The sequence below is a fragment of the Rhamphochromis sp. 'chilingali' genome, assembly GCF_963969265.1.
Source record: "Rhamphochromis sp. 'chilingali' genome assembly, chromosome: 7".
NCBI lineage: Eukaryota > Metazoa > Chordata > Actinopteri > Cichliformes > Cichlidae > Rhamphochromis > Rhamphochromis sp. 'chilingali'.
Genome location: NC_137934.1, coordinates 9740585 through 9758080, shown reverse-complemented (window position 1 = coordinate 9758080; position 17496 = coordinate 9740585). Strand labels below are relative to the sequence as shown.

The 17496-nt window shown below is 41.4% G+C and overlaps 2 protein-coding genes across 3 annotated transcripts; both read left to right on the top strand.

Annotated features, from left to right (window-relative positions):
- Window positions 1–661: 661 nt before the first annotated feature.
- asb15b (ankyrin repeat and SOCS box containing 15b) lies at window positions 662–9203 on the top strand. Its single transcript, XM_080887957.1, has 14 exons — window positions 662–781; window positions 1046–1154; window positions 1802–1854; window positions 2009–2140; window positions 2270–2434; window positions 2524–2630; window positions 2749–2887; window positions 2971–3142; window positions 3489–3649; window positions 5647–5791; window positions 6618–6788; window positions 6876–6978; window positions 7063–7216; window positions 7346–9203. The coding sequence occupies exons 2-14, from the start codon at window positions 1048–1050 to the stop codon at window positions 7513–7515; spliced, it is 1779 nt and encodes a 592-aa protein (XP_080744083.1). The 5' UTR covers window positions 662–781; window positions 1046–1047; the 3' UTR covers window positions 7516–9203.
- A 925-nt stretch (window positions 9204–10128) lies between these two features.
- lmod2b (leiomodin 2 (cardiac) b) lies at window positions 10129–17056 on the top strand. 2 transcript variants are annotated; one of them, XM_080886416.1, is made up of 6 exons: window positions 10129–10744; window positions 11241–11717; window positions 12729–12989; window positions 13077–13292; window positions 14001–14456; window positions 16018–17056. In XM_080886416.1, the coding sequence occupies exons 1-6, from the start codon at window positions 10469–10471 to the stop codon at window positions 16042–16044; spliced, it is 1713 nt and encodes a 570-aa protein (XP_080742542.1). In that variant the 5' UTR covers window positions 10129–10468; the 3' UTR covers window positions 16045–17056. The 2 variants fall into 2 exon arrangements, with proteins under 2 accessions (XP_080742542.1, XP_080742543.1); XM_080886417.1 differs by having other exon boundaries at window positions 10131–10744; window positions 14004–14456.
- The last annotated feature ends 440 nt before the right edge of the window (window positions 17057–17496 follow it).

Sequence of the window (17496 nt, the reverse complement as noted above, 5' to 3'; positions counted from 1 at the left end):
AGTTCCCCAGACTTTGGCAGCTTATGGTTTTTAAACATTTTGCTGTAACTGCTTTCCCTTTTATTACTTTATGATCAAATTTTACTATGAATCATGATCATCAAATAATTAGGGGACAAAATACCCCCCACTTTTTCAAAACTTCAAACAGGCCAAATCAGCTCAGTCCCTTTCTGCTAGATATGGGCATAAGTGTAATATACTTAAGGTTGAGAGACTGTTAATGTGGAGATCATTCTGGGCTTTGAGAAATTACCACTGACATTTTCCACTATTTTTTCCAACATTATACAGGAATGAATTATGCAAATCAATCAGAAATCAGCTGCAGCCATGTGTCCTTTCACTGTCTTTCCATGTAAGCAGCTTTGGAAGGGAAGTATCCCTTCTTTTGCATACATCTGATTCAACTTCTTCATTCACATTACTGGGATGTATATTGTTAAGATTATTAATTATATGTAGAACTTCTTCATCATTTTATTATTTTTGAGCTAATGCAATGAATGCAGGTTTCCAAAAGTCAGGTCTCAACTTCTCACAAGCTTGCGTGTTTCAATTACATGGGAACAAATAACTTCATTCGACTGAACACACAGTGCAGAAGTACTTTGTCTGCTGCAGTTGTAAGAGAAGACGTGGAAGGCATAGTCTGAGCTGAGGCAGGTCATCTAAAGCAGGCCACATCTAAATATAACCCAAACAGCTTAACACACTGCAAAACAAAAACACAACCAGGCTGTGAGCTGGAGACCTCAAGGGGACTTATTCAGATCAACCGGTGAGACCGACTAATATGACTAACATGAAATGCAAGTTAAGGTTGTTGTGTAATTTCCAATAGGACTGCTTTACATTAGCATGCTTATGTCCTGCATGAATAGTGGTGATACCGTGCCAGAAAGTTGCATGCTGTGCAGAAAGCACGATCTACAGACTGATAAGGTTTCTACATTGTATAATTCACCTTCATACTGTACGCGAAACTCCTATTTATGAAAAGAATTCAAGTGCCCCTTTCTCTTGCTTTTGTCTCTACATATAGAAATGGAGGACTTTGAACAGGAGGCCATAAATGAAGACTTGATTGAGTTTGCTATTCGAGAGAGCATTCAAGATGCCTACAAGCTGCCATGCTCAGTGGAAACAGATAGGTATGGAAAACCAAGAAGGGTCTTTAATGTTTATTATTAATGAAAATTGACAGTTAGGTCAATAAGTATTTGGACAATCATATAGATTTTGTAATTTTGCCCGCATACAATGTCACAGTGGTTTTAAATGAAACAATCCAGATGTGATTGAAATGCAGACTTTCAGCTTGAGTAGCATTCCCAGTATGCTTCAGATCACGATCTGTTCTCATTCTGAAGCATCATCCAGTCACTTTTGCAGCATTTGGCTGAATCCGAGCAGAGAATACAGCCCTATGCACATAATTCATCCTGCATCTAACCAAGTCAGAACACTGTTGAGGAGGTAGGCGTACCATTGTCAAAGTCTACAATCAGCAGAATGTAAATACAGAAGGTTTACAACAAGGTGCAAACCACTGGTTATGCTCAAGAACAGGAAGGCCAGATTAAAGTTTGCCAGAAAACATTGAAAAGAGCCTGCACAATTGTGGAAAAAACCAAGATTATATGAACTTTTACTATACTTAACCTGTACTTATGGACCTAACTGTATTGTTAGGAGTTGTTTATGTTCCAAATTAACAAAATTTTAAGGCAATCAGCAATCAAAAGTATAATGAAGCTCTATCATAGTGTTTCCAGAGTAAACGCTTTCATTTTCATAGGAAAAACACAAATAGTGTGGAGTTTATGAAGATTATGGCAGCCATTCAAAAAGGTAACGTTCCCTTTAATCATGTTTGCCTTTTGCATGCGGCATTAAGCAAAGACGTACAAGGCGGGCGCGCCTACATTTAAACTCACTGTTGGTCATAAATATTAAAAATGTTTCCCTGTGAGTCTCCTTGTGGCTCTTGTTTGTATCTTGGCAGGTGATGTGGATGCGCTGCAGGAGCTGTCAGGTTGCGCGTCTGCCTTCAGAGAGAGTGACAGCAGGGGCTGGCTGCCTCTGCACGCAGCAGCTGTGCAGCTGCAGCCAGATGTCCTCCACACAGTGCTGCAGGGTGAGAGTGAAAACCAGTGTGATGTCAGCTTGATCAAACTATTTAGTGGAATGTAAGCTACAATTACTGGAGCAGTGGGCTGAGTAGATTTCCACCTTTAACGCAGTCTTAATGGTGTTCTTGTTGCAGTGTTGGAATCCACCGACCTGACCCTGGAGGAGCAGACGGAGGACGGTGATACGGCTCTGACTCTGGCAGCTGAGGCCGGCCAGGTGGAAAACATCAAGCTACTTCTGAAGCACGGAGCTTCACCGCACAACAACAACAGCAGGAATGAATCACCTCTGCTAATCGGTAGCACAACACACTCAGACAGCTGACACAACACCTTCATTATTATGCTTTTTTTTTATGGAATCATTTTTTGTTTTCCATTTTTGCAGCAGTGAGACAACGCTCATACGACATGGTTCTTTCCCTCATCATGGGCGGGGCCTTCGTAGAGCAGGTGTGTCTCACCAAGTGGAGGGCCATTCACGAGGCAGCAAAGGTGAATGGAGCTGAATCTAAACTCAAAATTCAGGTTTAAGCACAAAATTTTATTTTTCTCTAGTTTTTATTACCTTTCTTTCCTTCTGTGTTCATGTGTGTCCTATCCCTCACCCCAGGAGGGTTGTGCAGCTATTATGATGCTGTTACTCCGACATGGAGCCAAAATAACAAGCAGAGACGGTCATGGCGTGACACCGCTGGGGATCGCAGCTGAACATGGCAACTCTGAAGTTTTAGACATACTTATACACCACGGTAAAACAGTATATGTTGTATCATGCCTCATAAAAACCTCCTGACGGGTCAGACATTGCTGTATTTTCTCTGAACTCCACTAGGTGGTGATGTGAATGCCCAGGCAAGCAATGGCGACACAGTCCTGTATGATGCAACCGGATCTGGAAACCTGGACTGTGTCAAGCTGCTTTTGGAGCACGGAGCCAACCCAAATGTTGCCAGCTACGCCTGCCAGCTGCCCATCCATAGAGCTGCGTATGAAGGATACATACTGTGAGTTCATGCAACTTTAAGCTCACTCTCAAACCCAATAACATCTGACTACATTCAACAACATTCTAACTAATAATCCCCAAAATAAATAACTTGACCAAAAACACTTTCCTCTAATTTTGCAGCCAATTTGAATGTAAAGCATCTGTCTCCGCAGCTGCAGTGCTTTCTCTGTACTCATCGCCACAAAGAGCCCTCTGTTTATCACTGTTTTTCACTTTTGTCACTGAATAACAGTAGAGCTCACACCACGATCTAATGAACATTTTTGTCTCTGTTCTGTTTTGTGTTTTGCCCCGCTCTCTTCCTGTTTATCTCCCACCCACCCGATCTTCTTTCTCTTCAGAATCCTGAGGACTCTCATCCCTATCACCACAAAGAGAGCTATTCGCCTCTCAGGCCAGAGCCCTGTCCACTCTGCTGCAGACGGGGGGCAGGTTCAGTGTCTAGAGCTGCTTATCCAGAAGGGTTATGATGTCAACGCCCTGCTACATGCACACATCTCTGGTACGAATCAGCTGGATGCGCACGTGCACACAACATCAACTCAGGCCATTTAGTTATCATAGTGAGTTTCTAAATTATGCAGGACTAAAGCGGTACACGCAAATACACACATTCGGTAAATGCAAAGATGCACGCACATGCAAAAAACAAGTGCAGATGAAAACATCTCTTCAGTGACTGTGAAGGGTGCTTCAGCCCCCATCACTGATAAAGTTGTGGTTCATATTTGCGACATTGCACTGCAAAAAATGCAAATCAGTGTGAAGTTTATCCAGCTGAACACAGGACTAAACATCTATACACTGGACTACAGGGAGTGCAGAATTATTAGGCAAGTTGTATTTTTGAGGAATAATTTTATTATTGAACAACAACCATGTTCTCAATGAACCCAAAAAACTCATTAATATCAAAGCTGAATGTTTTTGGAAGTAGTTTTTAGTTTGTTTTTAGTTTTAGCTATTTTAGGGGGATATCTGTGTGTGCAGGTGACTATTACTGTGCATAATTATTAGGCAACTTAACAAAAAACAAATATATACCCATTTCAATTATTTATTTTTACCAGTGAAACCAATATAACATCTCCGCATTCACAAATATACATTTCTGACATTCAAAAACAAAACAAAAACAAGTCAGCGACCAATATAGCCACCTTTCTTTGCAAGGACACTCAAAAGCCTGCCATCCATGGATTCTGTCAGTGTTTTGATCTGTTCACCATCAACATTGCGTGCAGCAGCAACCACAGCCTCCCAGACACTGTTCAGAGAGGTGTACTGTTTTCCCTCCTTGTAAATCTCACATTTGATGATGGACCACAGGTTCTCAATGGGGTTCAGATCAGGTGAACAAGGTGGCCATGTCATTAGTTTTTCTTCTTTTATACCCTTTCTTGCCAGCCACGCTGTGGAGGACTTGGACGCGTGTGATGGAGCATTGTCCTGCATGAAAATCATGTTTTTCTTGAAGGATGCAGACTTCTTCCTGTACCACTGCTTGAAGAAGGTGTCTTCCAGAAACTGGCAGTAGGACTGGGAGTTGAGCTTGACTCCATCCTCAACCCGAAAAGGCCCCACAAGCTCATCTTTGATGATACCAGCCCAAACCAGTACTCCACCTCCACCTTGCTGGCGTCTGAGTCGGACTGGAGCTCGCTGCCCTTTACCAATCCAGCCACGGGCCCATCCATCTGGCCCATCAAGACTCACTGTCATTTCATCAGTCCATAAAACCTTAGAAAAACCAGTCTTTGAGATATTTCTTGGCCCAGTCTTGACGTTTCAGCTTGTGCGTCTTGTTCAGTGGTGGTGGTCTTTCAGCCTTTCTTACCTTGGCCATGTCTCTGAGTATTGCACACCTTGTGCTTTTGGGCACTCCAGTGATGTTGCAGCTCTGAAATATGGCCAAACTGGTGGCAAGTGGCATCTTGGCAGCTGCACGCTTGACTTTTCTCAGTTCATGGGCAGTTATTTTGCGCCTTGGTTTTTCCACACGCTTCTTGCGACCCTGTTGACTATTTTGAATGAAACGCTTGATTGTTCGATGATCACGCTTCAGAAGCTTTGCAATTTTGAGACTGCTGCATCCCTCTGCAAGATATCTCACTATTTTTGACTTTTTTGAGCCTGTCAAGTCCTTCTTTTGACCCATTTTGCCAAAGGAAAGGACGTTGCCTAATAATTATGCACACCTGATATAGCGTGTTGATGTCATTAGACCACACCCCTTCTCATTACAGAGATGCACATCACCTAATATGCTTAATTGGTAGGCTTTCGAGCCTATACAGCTTGGAGTAAGACAACATGCATGGAGAGGATGATGTGGACAAAATACTCATTTGCCTAATAATTCTGCACTCCCTGTATATATGTAGAGCAATATGCAAAGTCAATGCTTGGTGATGTTGGGATTTTCTAAAGTGATGAAGTTTCCAGTCCTCTTAAAAAAGTCGTTTATATTTGTAAGCACAAGTACTGTAAATGCTGCAGAGAACTACGGGGACCTCAGGAAGACTCCTCTCTACTTCGCTGTGTCCAACGGTGATGTGACCTGTTCGGAGAGGTTGCTGGCGGCTGGCGCGAGAACTGACCTGGATCCACTGCGATGCATACTGGTTGCTATACGTGCTGAGAGGTAAATAACGTATGTACATACAGTGCTGTAAAAAAGTATTTGCCCCCTCCTGATTTTTTTGTCACACTTGCATGTTTCCTATCGTCACACATTTTAAAATTAGACAAAGCTAACCCGAGTAAATACAAAGTACAGTTATTTAACAATGATTTAATTTATTAAGGGAAAAAGCTGGTCCAACCAATCTGGCCCAGTGTGAAAAAGTAATTGCACCTGCTTGGTGCAATTCAACTGTAATTAACTATATTTTTTATAGAAAGCTGAATTTAGTCACTATTCACTATTCAAACCCAGGCCCGATTATTACCTACTGAATGAGGAATTTGTGTGAAAAAGTAAAGGAGGCTAAAAGATCTCAAAAATCAGCTCATTGTTTTAAAATTTAAAGAAACTTAAGAACAGATGAGAAACAAAATCATTGCTATATATCAGTCTGAAAAGGCTTACAAAGCCTTTGTAAAGCCAACATTTCCTGGAGTGCTTGGCCTACCAATATTACTCCAATAATTATGTCATGTTTACCAAAATGTGGCCTAGTCAAAGCCAACCACTTATTAGATTTAAAGGACAATTACTGTGTAAAATATTTAGTGTTTACACAGGTTACCTCTGTCTATTATCTGAAACATGCTCACAGGCAGTGTGACAAATATGCAAAACAGTAAGAAATCAGGAAGTACGATTAGGCAAATATTTTTTTAACATCACTATAAATGTAATTTGACTATACAGTACATGTAATTTCTGACTATTATCATTTCTGGTATTGGCAGCGCTGTGTTACAGCAGAGGCATTAAAATCTTCTTTTTTTATTTCTGTAACCAGGTTCGACTTGGTGGAGCTGTTGCTGTCCCATGGAGCAGAGGTTAACTGTTATTTCAGAGTGATCAGCAACACGGTGTTCCCCACAGCACTGCAGTACTGCTTCAGAGACCACGTCATGCTGCGATTGCTGCTCAACAGTGGATATCACGCTTACAAGCACGTATACCTGCTGTGAAATTAGTCGATATTCGATTTATTTACAGAGGATATGTAGTTCAGATTCATCAATTTCATTATCGGATTTTTGCAACCGTACAGGTGTTTCCAGTGCGGTCATGGTGACAGTGAAGAATTGGATAGTACCTGGACTGAGCTGCATAACCAAGCCTATCAGATTTACAGTCAACCGAAAGTCATCTCAGTAAGAGACACTACAGGCAGACACACAGACCATCTGTTAGCTAACCTCTACAATATGTCACTTCCCTTTTCTTTTCTTTTTCAGTTCTGTGAGTTTGTGTCAGTATCATGCCTTGCTCACGTTGTAGGCAAAGTGGTAAGGATGCTACTGGACTACGTCAGCCATGTCAGCATTTGTTTTAAGCTCAGACAAATCCTGCAGAGGAGGCCGGAGTGGGATGAGATTTCTGACATACTGGGTAAAACTGCAGAGACAAGTCTGTAGATAAGAAAAACGTGCAAAACATGCACTCTAAAGCAGAGAAAAACATGACATTTTGAAAAGTGATTTAAAAAGCTGGAGGTTATGTGTGTTTCTGTGTCCAAAGGGAAGCCACGGTCTCTGCAGCACTTGTGTCGACTGGTAATCAGAAGTCACATGAGCCTCAGGACCTTGAATGACCCTGAAACTATGGCTGCTGGTCCCTTCCCCCCAAGGCTGATGAACTACCTGACCTACAGAGAGCGTGACCTGTACGGTGACCTGTTATCTGTGTGAAACACGTTTTATTTATACATGTGACTAAAGTGTGAAAACAGCCAAAGTGCTCATTTAATGCAATACCTTATTTCAGTTGTTTTTTTACAGACTGAATTAAAAACCAAAAAATGAATGTCTAGTATATGAAATAGATGTCCCTCACACAAGTGTTTCAGTTCATGCATGAGGAGAGCTGAGCAAGTGTGACCTGGTCCTGGACCTTTGCAGGGCGACGTGTGTTAAACCTTGGATGCACGAGTGACTGGACCCAACATTCTTCCATAAGTGGGTCAAAAATGGCCTGTGTTAATTATGCCGCTTTTGTTATTGTGATTAAAAATAATCATTTGTGTTATATTTTATACTATATTTTGGTTCAGACAAGAATGATTTGATGTTTGAAATATTTTTTTCACATTTAGAAAATCGGAAATGAAAAAAAAAAATACAAACCAGCAACAGAACAATGTCAACATCCATTTTGTTTGTGTGTCGGTATGAGCGATACTTCCTCTCTTTATATTTTCTTTGTCCTCCTGTCTGTATGAAGTTTTGACCTATTTCTGGCTGTAATCCCTTCACACAGGTACATTGATTTTGTCGCACTGACTGCTGACTTTATGATCTTCGTTACTTGGATCTGAAATCTTGTTGTCTTCGATTGGCTTTTTTTCCTGGGGCCCAGTTGTGACTTTTGTCACTGTGATTGTGGTTTGCCGTTGGGAGCAACCTTCCAGCCGGCTTCTCATATGTGATGTAGCAAGCTCCTTTGAGAGCTCGGTGAGGACGACCCGTCATGCAGTTGCGATACCAGATACCAATGTGAAGCTGCACCACAGCACCATGGGCCACCTCTGTGTTTTACACTGGCAGGTGTAGGTGCCAACAAACCGTGGAATGTGATTAATTGTGTTTTTTTTTTTAATCCTTTCTGGTATTTTCCTCCATGCCGTACCGCTGAATGCAAACTCTGTGCTGTAAACCTCTTCAGAAGACACTGCACAGGAGGCAACATTATCTGTGGTGATGTTGCGTCTTGTCTTTTTGAACCTAGTGCAAAACTGCTGGACCGGGATTTCCCCCAGATTCTGAACTTCTTCCCCTGACTGTCTCCCAATACAAACCCGTCCAGTTCTTGCATAGGGGATGCATGCATCACAGACTCAGAAGAACTTTTGGCTATGACAAGCTTGTTTGGCATCTACTGTAGAAATTTGAACCTCCCCCTGAACAGCACAAGCTGTTTATCTACAGTGACACAATCACTGTAAGTGGTAAATGTGTGCTGCCTGCTAGTTCTTGCTGTTTAAAATAATCTTCTTAACGTGTTACACTCTTTGTGTTCAATAAAATATATTTTCCTGACAGTCGCAGTTGACAATAATCAAAGGTTCCCATGAAATTCCATAGGAAATGATTACGGGTATTTTCTGGCCCACTTATGGAAGCTTGGGGTAGTAACACAAAAACTAAAACTTTGTACATGTATAAAAGGTAAGTTAAAAATGTCATTGGCGTAATATCAAAAACACTTTTTTAAGGAATAGTTGGAACATGAAATTATAACAACTTTTCATTAATTAGATATTGCAAGGAAAAGACCACACCAGATCCTTTTTGACCCACTTATGTGTCTAAGGGTTAACAAAATCTCAAGCCCACATGGCCATTAAAGAGATGACGGGTAAACCTCGCATTAATTGTTTCAGCCTTCTTTTTTAGTGTCTTGACAATCTGGTGTCTTAAAATGTAAACATAAAAGTCATAATATCAGTGAAATATAATAAACTGTGACATTTACAAAGTTGTGTAACCTCTGTGTCTTTATGATCTGATGACATCCAATTACCAAAGAATGAATTTATTGTTTTCTATTTGAGTTAATAGTCAGGAGTCTGTGCACAACCAAAAGAAAAGAAATCAAACGAAATCAATTCTTGCAACTGATATTTTTTAAAACCAAAACTTTTAAACAAAACGAGGTTTAGTATTAGTGGACATTAGTGAATGAAGAGACAGAATCTGTGGTGAGCACTCTACTGAATTTAAAGCCTGATTTCATGACCAGTAATACCCACTGTTCACCCCCTAACACAGCTTAATTTTCCTCTAGGTTTGAATTATTGGGAGGTATTGAAAGGTGGGATCTGAGGGAGAGCCCAGCCACCTTTTGAAGGAATCTCAGTGGCCACTACCCAAAACTTGTGGCTAATAAAATATATGTTACATTTTAGGTCCCATTTCTTTGGTGGGTAAACCAACTAAAGTTGGCAGAATTCAATATAAATAAGGCTTTTGTCCCTCACTCAATATGTTTATCTACTATTTTATGTGTTTATAAATTCATCAAGACTGGCATAAAAGAGAAAGAGAACTTTTTGCTGAAGGATATGTAGCGGCCAAGCCTGTGCCGTTTTTTCAACTATATGTCATGCGTCTTACTTCTTGTGTTGACTATATTCTGAGCCCAGTTGGCTATAAACAAAGGTTACAGACTACTACATTGACAGGACACATGGTCTCTGAGCTCACAGGCTTTTTGTGTCTCTGCCTCTCAGAGCAGCACCTCCCAAAAAAAGATGCTGCATCATGGTGCCTACACTTTAGTACGTTCCCCTCTGATCCCTCTCTTAAGGCCTGAACAGCAGCTGTGGAGATTAGAGAGGAGAGGCCACGGACACACACGGAGGATCTCCGTCACATAAACTCGGTTGGCCAGGACAGATCTGGTTCAGACTGGAGTGGGCTTCAGTGGCAGAAGACTGGATCCAGAATATGCCGACAACTTTTTTCTTTGCCATTAAGGACCTGAATTAACTTTGAATTTCTACTAGTTTCATAGTGGACCGTATCTTTTGTTGGAATTTCCAATCCCAAGCGTCTTCATTTTGGGGTCTACACCAGATCATAAGCAAATCAAGAACCGGCCTGTCTGCATTTCTGTCACTTCTGTGCTTATCACACTTTGGCCATGAGCTGTTTTGGGTATCGTCGAGAGCTGAGTAAGTATGAAGACCTTGATGAAGATGAGCTTTTGGCTTCTCTCAGCGCCGAGGAGCTGGCTGAGTTGGAAAAGGAGCTGTCGGACATCGATCCTGATGCCAATGTGCCCATAGGACTCAGACAGCGAGACCAGACAGATAAGACCCCGACAGGCACCTTCAGCAGAGAGGCCCTCATGAAGTACTGGGAGAACGAGACACGTAGACTGCTGGAGGATGAGTTAGGTGGAGCAAGTCCAAAACTGGTTAGTGTTAACATTTATTTTATTTTTATGTTTTGGTTCTGGTGTTCTATTAGTTTTGCTAAAGAACAGAGTAACTTAAAGTAACATTATTACAAATTCTTCTAGTAAGACGCTGTCCATATCACATGATCCTGCTAGCATTTCAAGATTTTATTAACTGTATTAGTCTAAAGAGCTTGGAAAGAAAAGCATCTGGACTTCTTTAGGTTGCTTGAAGACATTTCACCTCTCATCCGAGAAGCTTCTTCAGTTCTAAGGTCAAATGGTGGACAGTCCCAGATTTAAGTCCTAGCGGACTGTCCCCCAAGAGGGTCATGAACCCCCTGTTGATCCTCTACCTAGATCTGACCTTAGAACTGAAGAAGTTTCTCGGATGAGAGGTGAAACGTCTTCAAGCAACTTAAAGAATCCAGACGCTTTTCTTTCCAAGCTCTTTAGACTACGATGGTCTGGATGACTGAGAACCTTCACAGACATTAACTGTATTAAAATACAGGATGAAGAACAGGAGGAGGACTGTGTGACAGAAGAAACCAGTGAAGGAGAAGAGGACAAAGATGATGAAAATGAGAAGGAGCAAAAAAAGAATGAAAAACAAAGTGAGGAAGAAGAGGAAGCAGAGAACAGTGATGAAGAAGAGGAAGAAGAGGAAGAAGAGACGGAGAGTGAAGAAGAACCTGTAACAGAAGAGGAGGAAGAAGAGGACGAGGAGGAAGAAGAGCAAAATAATAAATCAAAACCTGAACCGTCAAAAAATTCAGGGCAGGTGACGTCGTGGGCCGAGAACCTAACCCTACTCAAGCCCCAGAGGGTGGAGCCTATTAGGCGGACTCCTCCTCCTCCTCCTCCACCACCTGCTGACCCGAACACCACTGGAAACCCAACTGTAGTCGATGACGCTCTGCAGCGAGTGCTTAGAAATGACTCTGAACTCACTGAGGTTAATCTCAATAATATAGATGACATCTCACAGGTACAAATAAAATTCTTTCATAACAAACTAATTTCACAAAATATCTTCACCAACATGTCACAGGAAATGCAGATAACTATGGTTATAATAACAATAATAACAATTAGCTGCTGACTAAGAATTGCATGAATCACAACATTAGGTTCATTTAGGTTTTGATCCTTCTGTGTGTTGCTTCACTTGTGTTATCATAAGGCAATCAAACAAAACAGGTTTGCAATCAGCTCTATCGTGAGTTAAACAAATTTGTGACTTTGTGAAATTTAAATCTATAAGCCTTGTTTCCAAATCCAGCAGTTTTGCTCAACTTTTAGCTAAATTTCACAACCTGGCAGATGAAGATACAGGAAGTTCTTTACAGGACACTTTGCAGGCCTTTTTAGCAAAAAGGAAAGAACTGAGCAAAATGCTAATCAGCTATCTTCCGATGATGACTACATTTTTTAGCAGCTTTTTAAATTTTATCCACATTAGCATCCTAGAAACGAAGTCATGAGATGATCACGTTAGTTTCCAAATTATTTCTCATTGACTAAAATAGATGCTTGCAGCTGTCACCCTGGCTGAGGCTGGCAAGTCCAAACCACCCATGAGATTCAGGGGTCGGCAATCGATTTTCCTAAGGAACCACATTAAAAACTGAATGTGTTGGAAGGTTTGGAGTGGTGTGGCTTTCCAAAACAGTCCCAGTTTCTCATGTGCTCTAAAATCGGTGTTTGATGCTAAAGCCATTCTGGTGGGTTGCACAATAGAAGCAGGAAAGTTACTCATACAAGTTGCGGCTAATTTTAGTATTGTTGTAACAGCAGCTTGGGACCAAGGCTTTGTGTCAGTGTGGTAAACACTGGCCTTTCTGAAGTGTCAGATGACTTCAGGAATGTCCTGGCGTCTATGTGGTGGTGGCAGTGCTGAAGGGAACAGAATCATATTATCTTTCACTTTTTATAATGCTCTGTGCTTCGAGGTTCTGATATGTCTGAAGAATATAAATACTAATAATTTACTTCTCAGGAAACTCTCATCCGATTTGCTGAAGCATTGAGGTCAAACACACACGTGAGAACCTTCAGCCTCGCAAACACTCGAGCTGACGACCACGTGGCTCTGGCCATTGCTAAGATGCTAAAGGAGAACTCCTCCATCATCAGCCTGAATATAGAGTCTAACTATGTGTCTGGAAAAGGCGTGATGGCTCTGGTTCAAGCACTACCAGGAAACAACACCTTGACGGAGCTCAGGTTTCATAACCAGAGGCACATGTGTGGAGGACAGGTTGGATTTCTTCCTTCTCATTCCTATTCTGTGTCTGTGCTGTGCTAATGACATCATGACATCATCATGAGCAAACACGTCTTGCAGGTGGAAATGGAGATGGTGAAAATTCTGAGGGAAAACTACACCTTGATCAAACTGGGTTACCAGTTCAACCTACCTGGGCCGAGAATGAGCATGACAGGGATCCTCACCAGGAACCAAGACCGCCAGAGGCAGAAACGGCTGCAGGAGCAGAGGCAGCAGCAGCAGAACCAGCAAGGGGCACAAGAAGGAGCTGTTAACCCCAGAACCACTGCACTGGTTTGCAGCTTTACTTTGTCTAGCTGGACAGCATCCCGCACCCCACTTATACTAAAATTTATACTGACTTTACTGTTTTCAAAGTTCTTATTTTTGTGAAAAGGAGTAAGATCTTCATCATAAATGTTAACTCCAGAGCTGACGATCACTCCAAGGTCATCGTTGACACCAAACTACAGAAGGAAAACTGGGGATGCTAGAATAATAAGGAAATTTAAAAGAGAATGTAAAAATTAAATAAACACAAAAATCTCCTGAAATCTCATTAAAATGTTCCCTGATGGCTTTATGATTTCAATCAGAAGTCATATTTAATAGGTCATGGTATTTATTTTGCAAATTATGTCCAATTTTAGAGTAAAATAAGCAATAAATCAGGGTATTGTTGAGGGTGTAGCTGCCTTGTTATTGATAAATTGCTATGTCATCAGTCTGCAGTGATGTCACAGTCTGATACTACTCATTTTCGACACCTAGTTCAAAAACAAAAAAACAACTCCCTTTTAAAAGTTGGACGTCACTAACCCCTGGGTGAATGAATTTTTGGCCATTTATTATATACGTATTTTTATTTTTCACAGTTCCTCTACAATGCTAAATGAACACCTGCTCAAACTTTAATGCGCACCCTTTCACCTGCACAGCTTTTCCAGAAATATTACTTTTTCTGTTTATCCATTTATTTGTCTATGCGCCTTTCTCTGCCAGCAGAGAGGAACGCCAAGTTCATCACCTTACAGCTCACCCAGGGCCTCTCCCTGGTCCTCACCTAAACTGCCCCGAAACGACCTGGCTAAAAAACAGACACCCCCTGCGCCACCTCCTCCCCCACCTCCACCCCCGCCTCCTCCGCCACCTCCTCCTCCACCTCCTCTCCCGCAGCAGGAGAAGAAAAAGCCCACGAGGATGATTGCAGAGGTTATCAAGGCGCATGAAGCGGGCAAGAAAAAGACGGTGAAAACAAAAGGGAAGAAGGGGAAGAAGGGGAAGGTGTCGGGCAATGATGAGACAAACGGCATCCTTAAGGAGCTCAAAAATGCCCTTAGGCCAGTGTCGGTAGAGAGGAGAGGGGAGGAGGGCAGCAGGCCATCAACACCAATGAGGTCAGCCCATGATCAGCTGATGGAGTCCATCCGCAATAGCAGCATGCGCAATCTGAAACGGGTAAGTGGTGTTAAATTGATGTTTTTCTAGCCCCAAATTTGCTTCTAATTACTAATAGTCACATTAAAAGTTGTAGCAGACTGAAACTTGATTATTTAGAAGTGCACTCAGCCAAACATTGTGTGAGGTTAGAGTGCTTCGAGCTTTAGTGTGAGAAAAGTTCAAAATTCAACACTCAAGCAGAAACACAAGCAGACGAGCAGAGCTCTTGAAGCAAAATTGCAGAGTCTCTCGAAAGCAAACTGAACAAGCGGGGAGTTTAATTTAGATGTGTATGACACAGAGTCAGCGGTGTCTGAGTCATCTCTGTGGCTGACATGCTATGTTCTGTCTGTAGAGGGTAGGCAGGCAAAAGGCTACTTGCTGCCATCCAGCACTTTGGCGTGATCACAACGCTTTTACAGCCAGTAAATAATAATGACGTCCAAACAAGTCAAGTATTTTTATTTTGAAGAGGCAGATTAACTGATATGGAGGAAAATATAATAGGACAAACAAGAGGGAACTGCAAATGAACCCATCTGGACTTTGTTTTTCTGCTATTATTCTGAGAGCTAAACTATTTTTACCTCCGAGAAAAGAGATGCTTTTGAAGCTTTATTACAGCTCTTCACATTGTTAGAGTGGAAAATTAGCTCTGCCCTCAGCTAGCAGGGTCTCCAAGTGTAGCTGTGAAATTCCAGCCACTTAATGCAGGTATTTATAGAAACTGTTGACTGAAACTTAGATAAAGACAGACACAACACCTTACCAGAACACAACACGGACCAGCAACACACATTTAACACATCTACTGACACCAGCGAGGACATTACGCACATCACTGATGCAATGCTCCAGTTTGTGTTAGTCAGAAATCATAATGACACAATGAAAATGCTGTATCCTGCTATTACAACTAGGAAAATAGTTCATCAATGGTAGCCAATGCGTCTGGGTGATGAATCTAATAGATGTAGCTAGCTAGCTTAGCATTAGACTGGGGAAGGGAGAAAACATTAGCTAATGTACAATAACAAAAATTTCATAAATATGTGAACCGATAAAATTACTTGTCGTCATGAGTTGACCCCTAGATTGCTTTAGATGCTAGCAGGTTGCCGCCATAGCCTATAGTGTGCGTGAAAGACAGCAATTTGTCTGCAAACACTTGCTAACTACTTACCGGGTGGTGGCAAACCTTGAAAAAGTGCAGCGCAAACTGGAAACAGAGAACGTTCGCCTTCAAAGTAAAAGTTGTGCATCCAACAGATTATAAAAGGTGGTTTACAGTTTGCGTGGGACTCTTCACAGTTTCACTACTGCTTGTGGAGTAGTTGGCAAGTGTTTGCAGACAAGGTGGCATCTGCCATGGAAAACAGGCAATCTGGTAGTGACCAAAACAACTTCAAGGACGTTTTTGCCAAATGGTTGGGGAATAAACATTTTTGCCCAGGCATCCAACCACCGTGCTTTCTTGCTTGATTTGGGTCAAACAAAATGTCAGAGAGATGAAAGTCACGTGGTGAGCAGTAATGTGCATTAATACCTCCTAGCTTGATTATATCATTGTCTTTTCCAGGTGGAAGTCCCTCGTCATCTACGATAAAAGTGTCATAAAAGACATCATCTTGTTATCATTTGGATACTGATGACGATGGACTGACCGACGGTGGTGAATGATGACAGGTGAAAACTTGGGTTTTCTAAGGAGGCCGACGTGAATTCTTACTCATAAAAAATACACTGGAAATTTGCACTGCAATGACAGCTTTACATTTTAAAAATGTTGAATTTGTTTTTTTTAAGTATTCACAATAGGAATTAGGTACATGGCATTTGTATTTTAATTTGTGGAAGGAGTGAACTAATTTGTTTACTGACAAGTTTTCTAAATCGCTGTTTCCTTAACTGTAAATATGATTTGTTGTGGTTGAACTGATTTAAATATAGCTAAATATAGCCACCTGCTGTTTACAATACCACTTGTGGAAGGATGCAGACTCTTTTCTGACTCTTTGGTTTCTGGATGAGCTCCATTTGAAAGAAAGGGGTCAGGCTGTTAAAGGGAAGAATGCAGTCAGTCCCACGGAGCCACTGTTTTTGTGTTTATCAGTGAGTCAGCTTACTGGTCAAGCGCCACTGATGCATATTCCCACTTCAACACACTCACAATACACCCACTCAAGATAACACGCATTAAAGCAAGGCTTTTGCGCTCTTTGAACAATTCACAGTGCATGACAAGCGAAGAAACTACGCAAACAAGCGTGATTAAAAATTTTATAATATCAAATAAAAACCGATGAGCCCCATATTTGTTCAGCCCGGTGAATGCCAGTGAATGGCACAGCCTATGACCAGTAGCCTAGCTTGGGACGACTAATGACAACTAATGTTTGCTAATGTTAGCCACCTTTAAATAACTTTTTGTAAGTACCAGCTGTTTTTTAGCAGTGTGTGCTGAAATGTATTTTTTGGATGTGTGTTACTTTCTAACAGTTGGTGTTTCTTTTAAGCTACACCGAGTTTCTCCAGAGGTTTTGCTTTTTGGATAAGCTGCCATTGTAAACAAGAACGTGCTCTTCATGACTTGCCTGGTTAAATAAAGGTTCAGTTGACTCACTACACCATTTTGTGGTACAAAGTGGTATTGCACAAATGTCCAGGCCTAGTTCAACTTCAGCTGATATCACTTCAACTCAACATGCAGATGTTTGAGATATAAAGTTATAGAGCAGCTTTAGTTAACTTTGGAAGGTTTTAATCCTCTGAGGTGTAAGTCATCATAACCTTAACCTTACCCAATAAACCCTGTTGAATAGATTTTTTTTAACGTTTTGAATAAGAAATAGAATAGATTTGACGCATGTCTGTAATTCAATTCAATTCAATTTTATTTATATAGTGCCAAATCACAACAACAGTTGCCTCAAGGCACTTTATATTGTAAGGTAGACCCTACAATAATACATACAGAGAAAAAAACACCCAAATCAAATGACCCCCTATGAGCAAGCACTTTGGTGACAGTGGGAAGGAAAAACTCCCTTTTAACAGG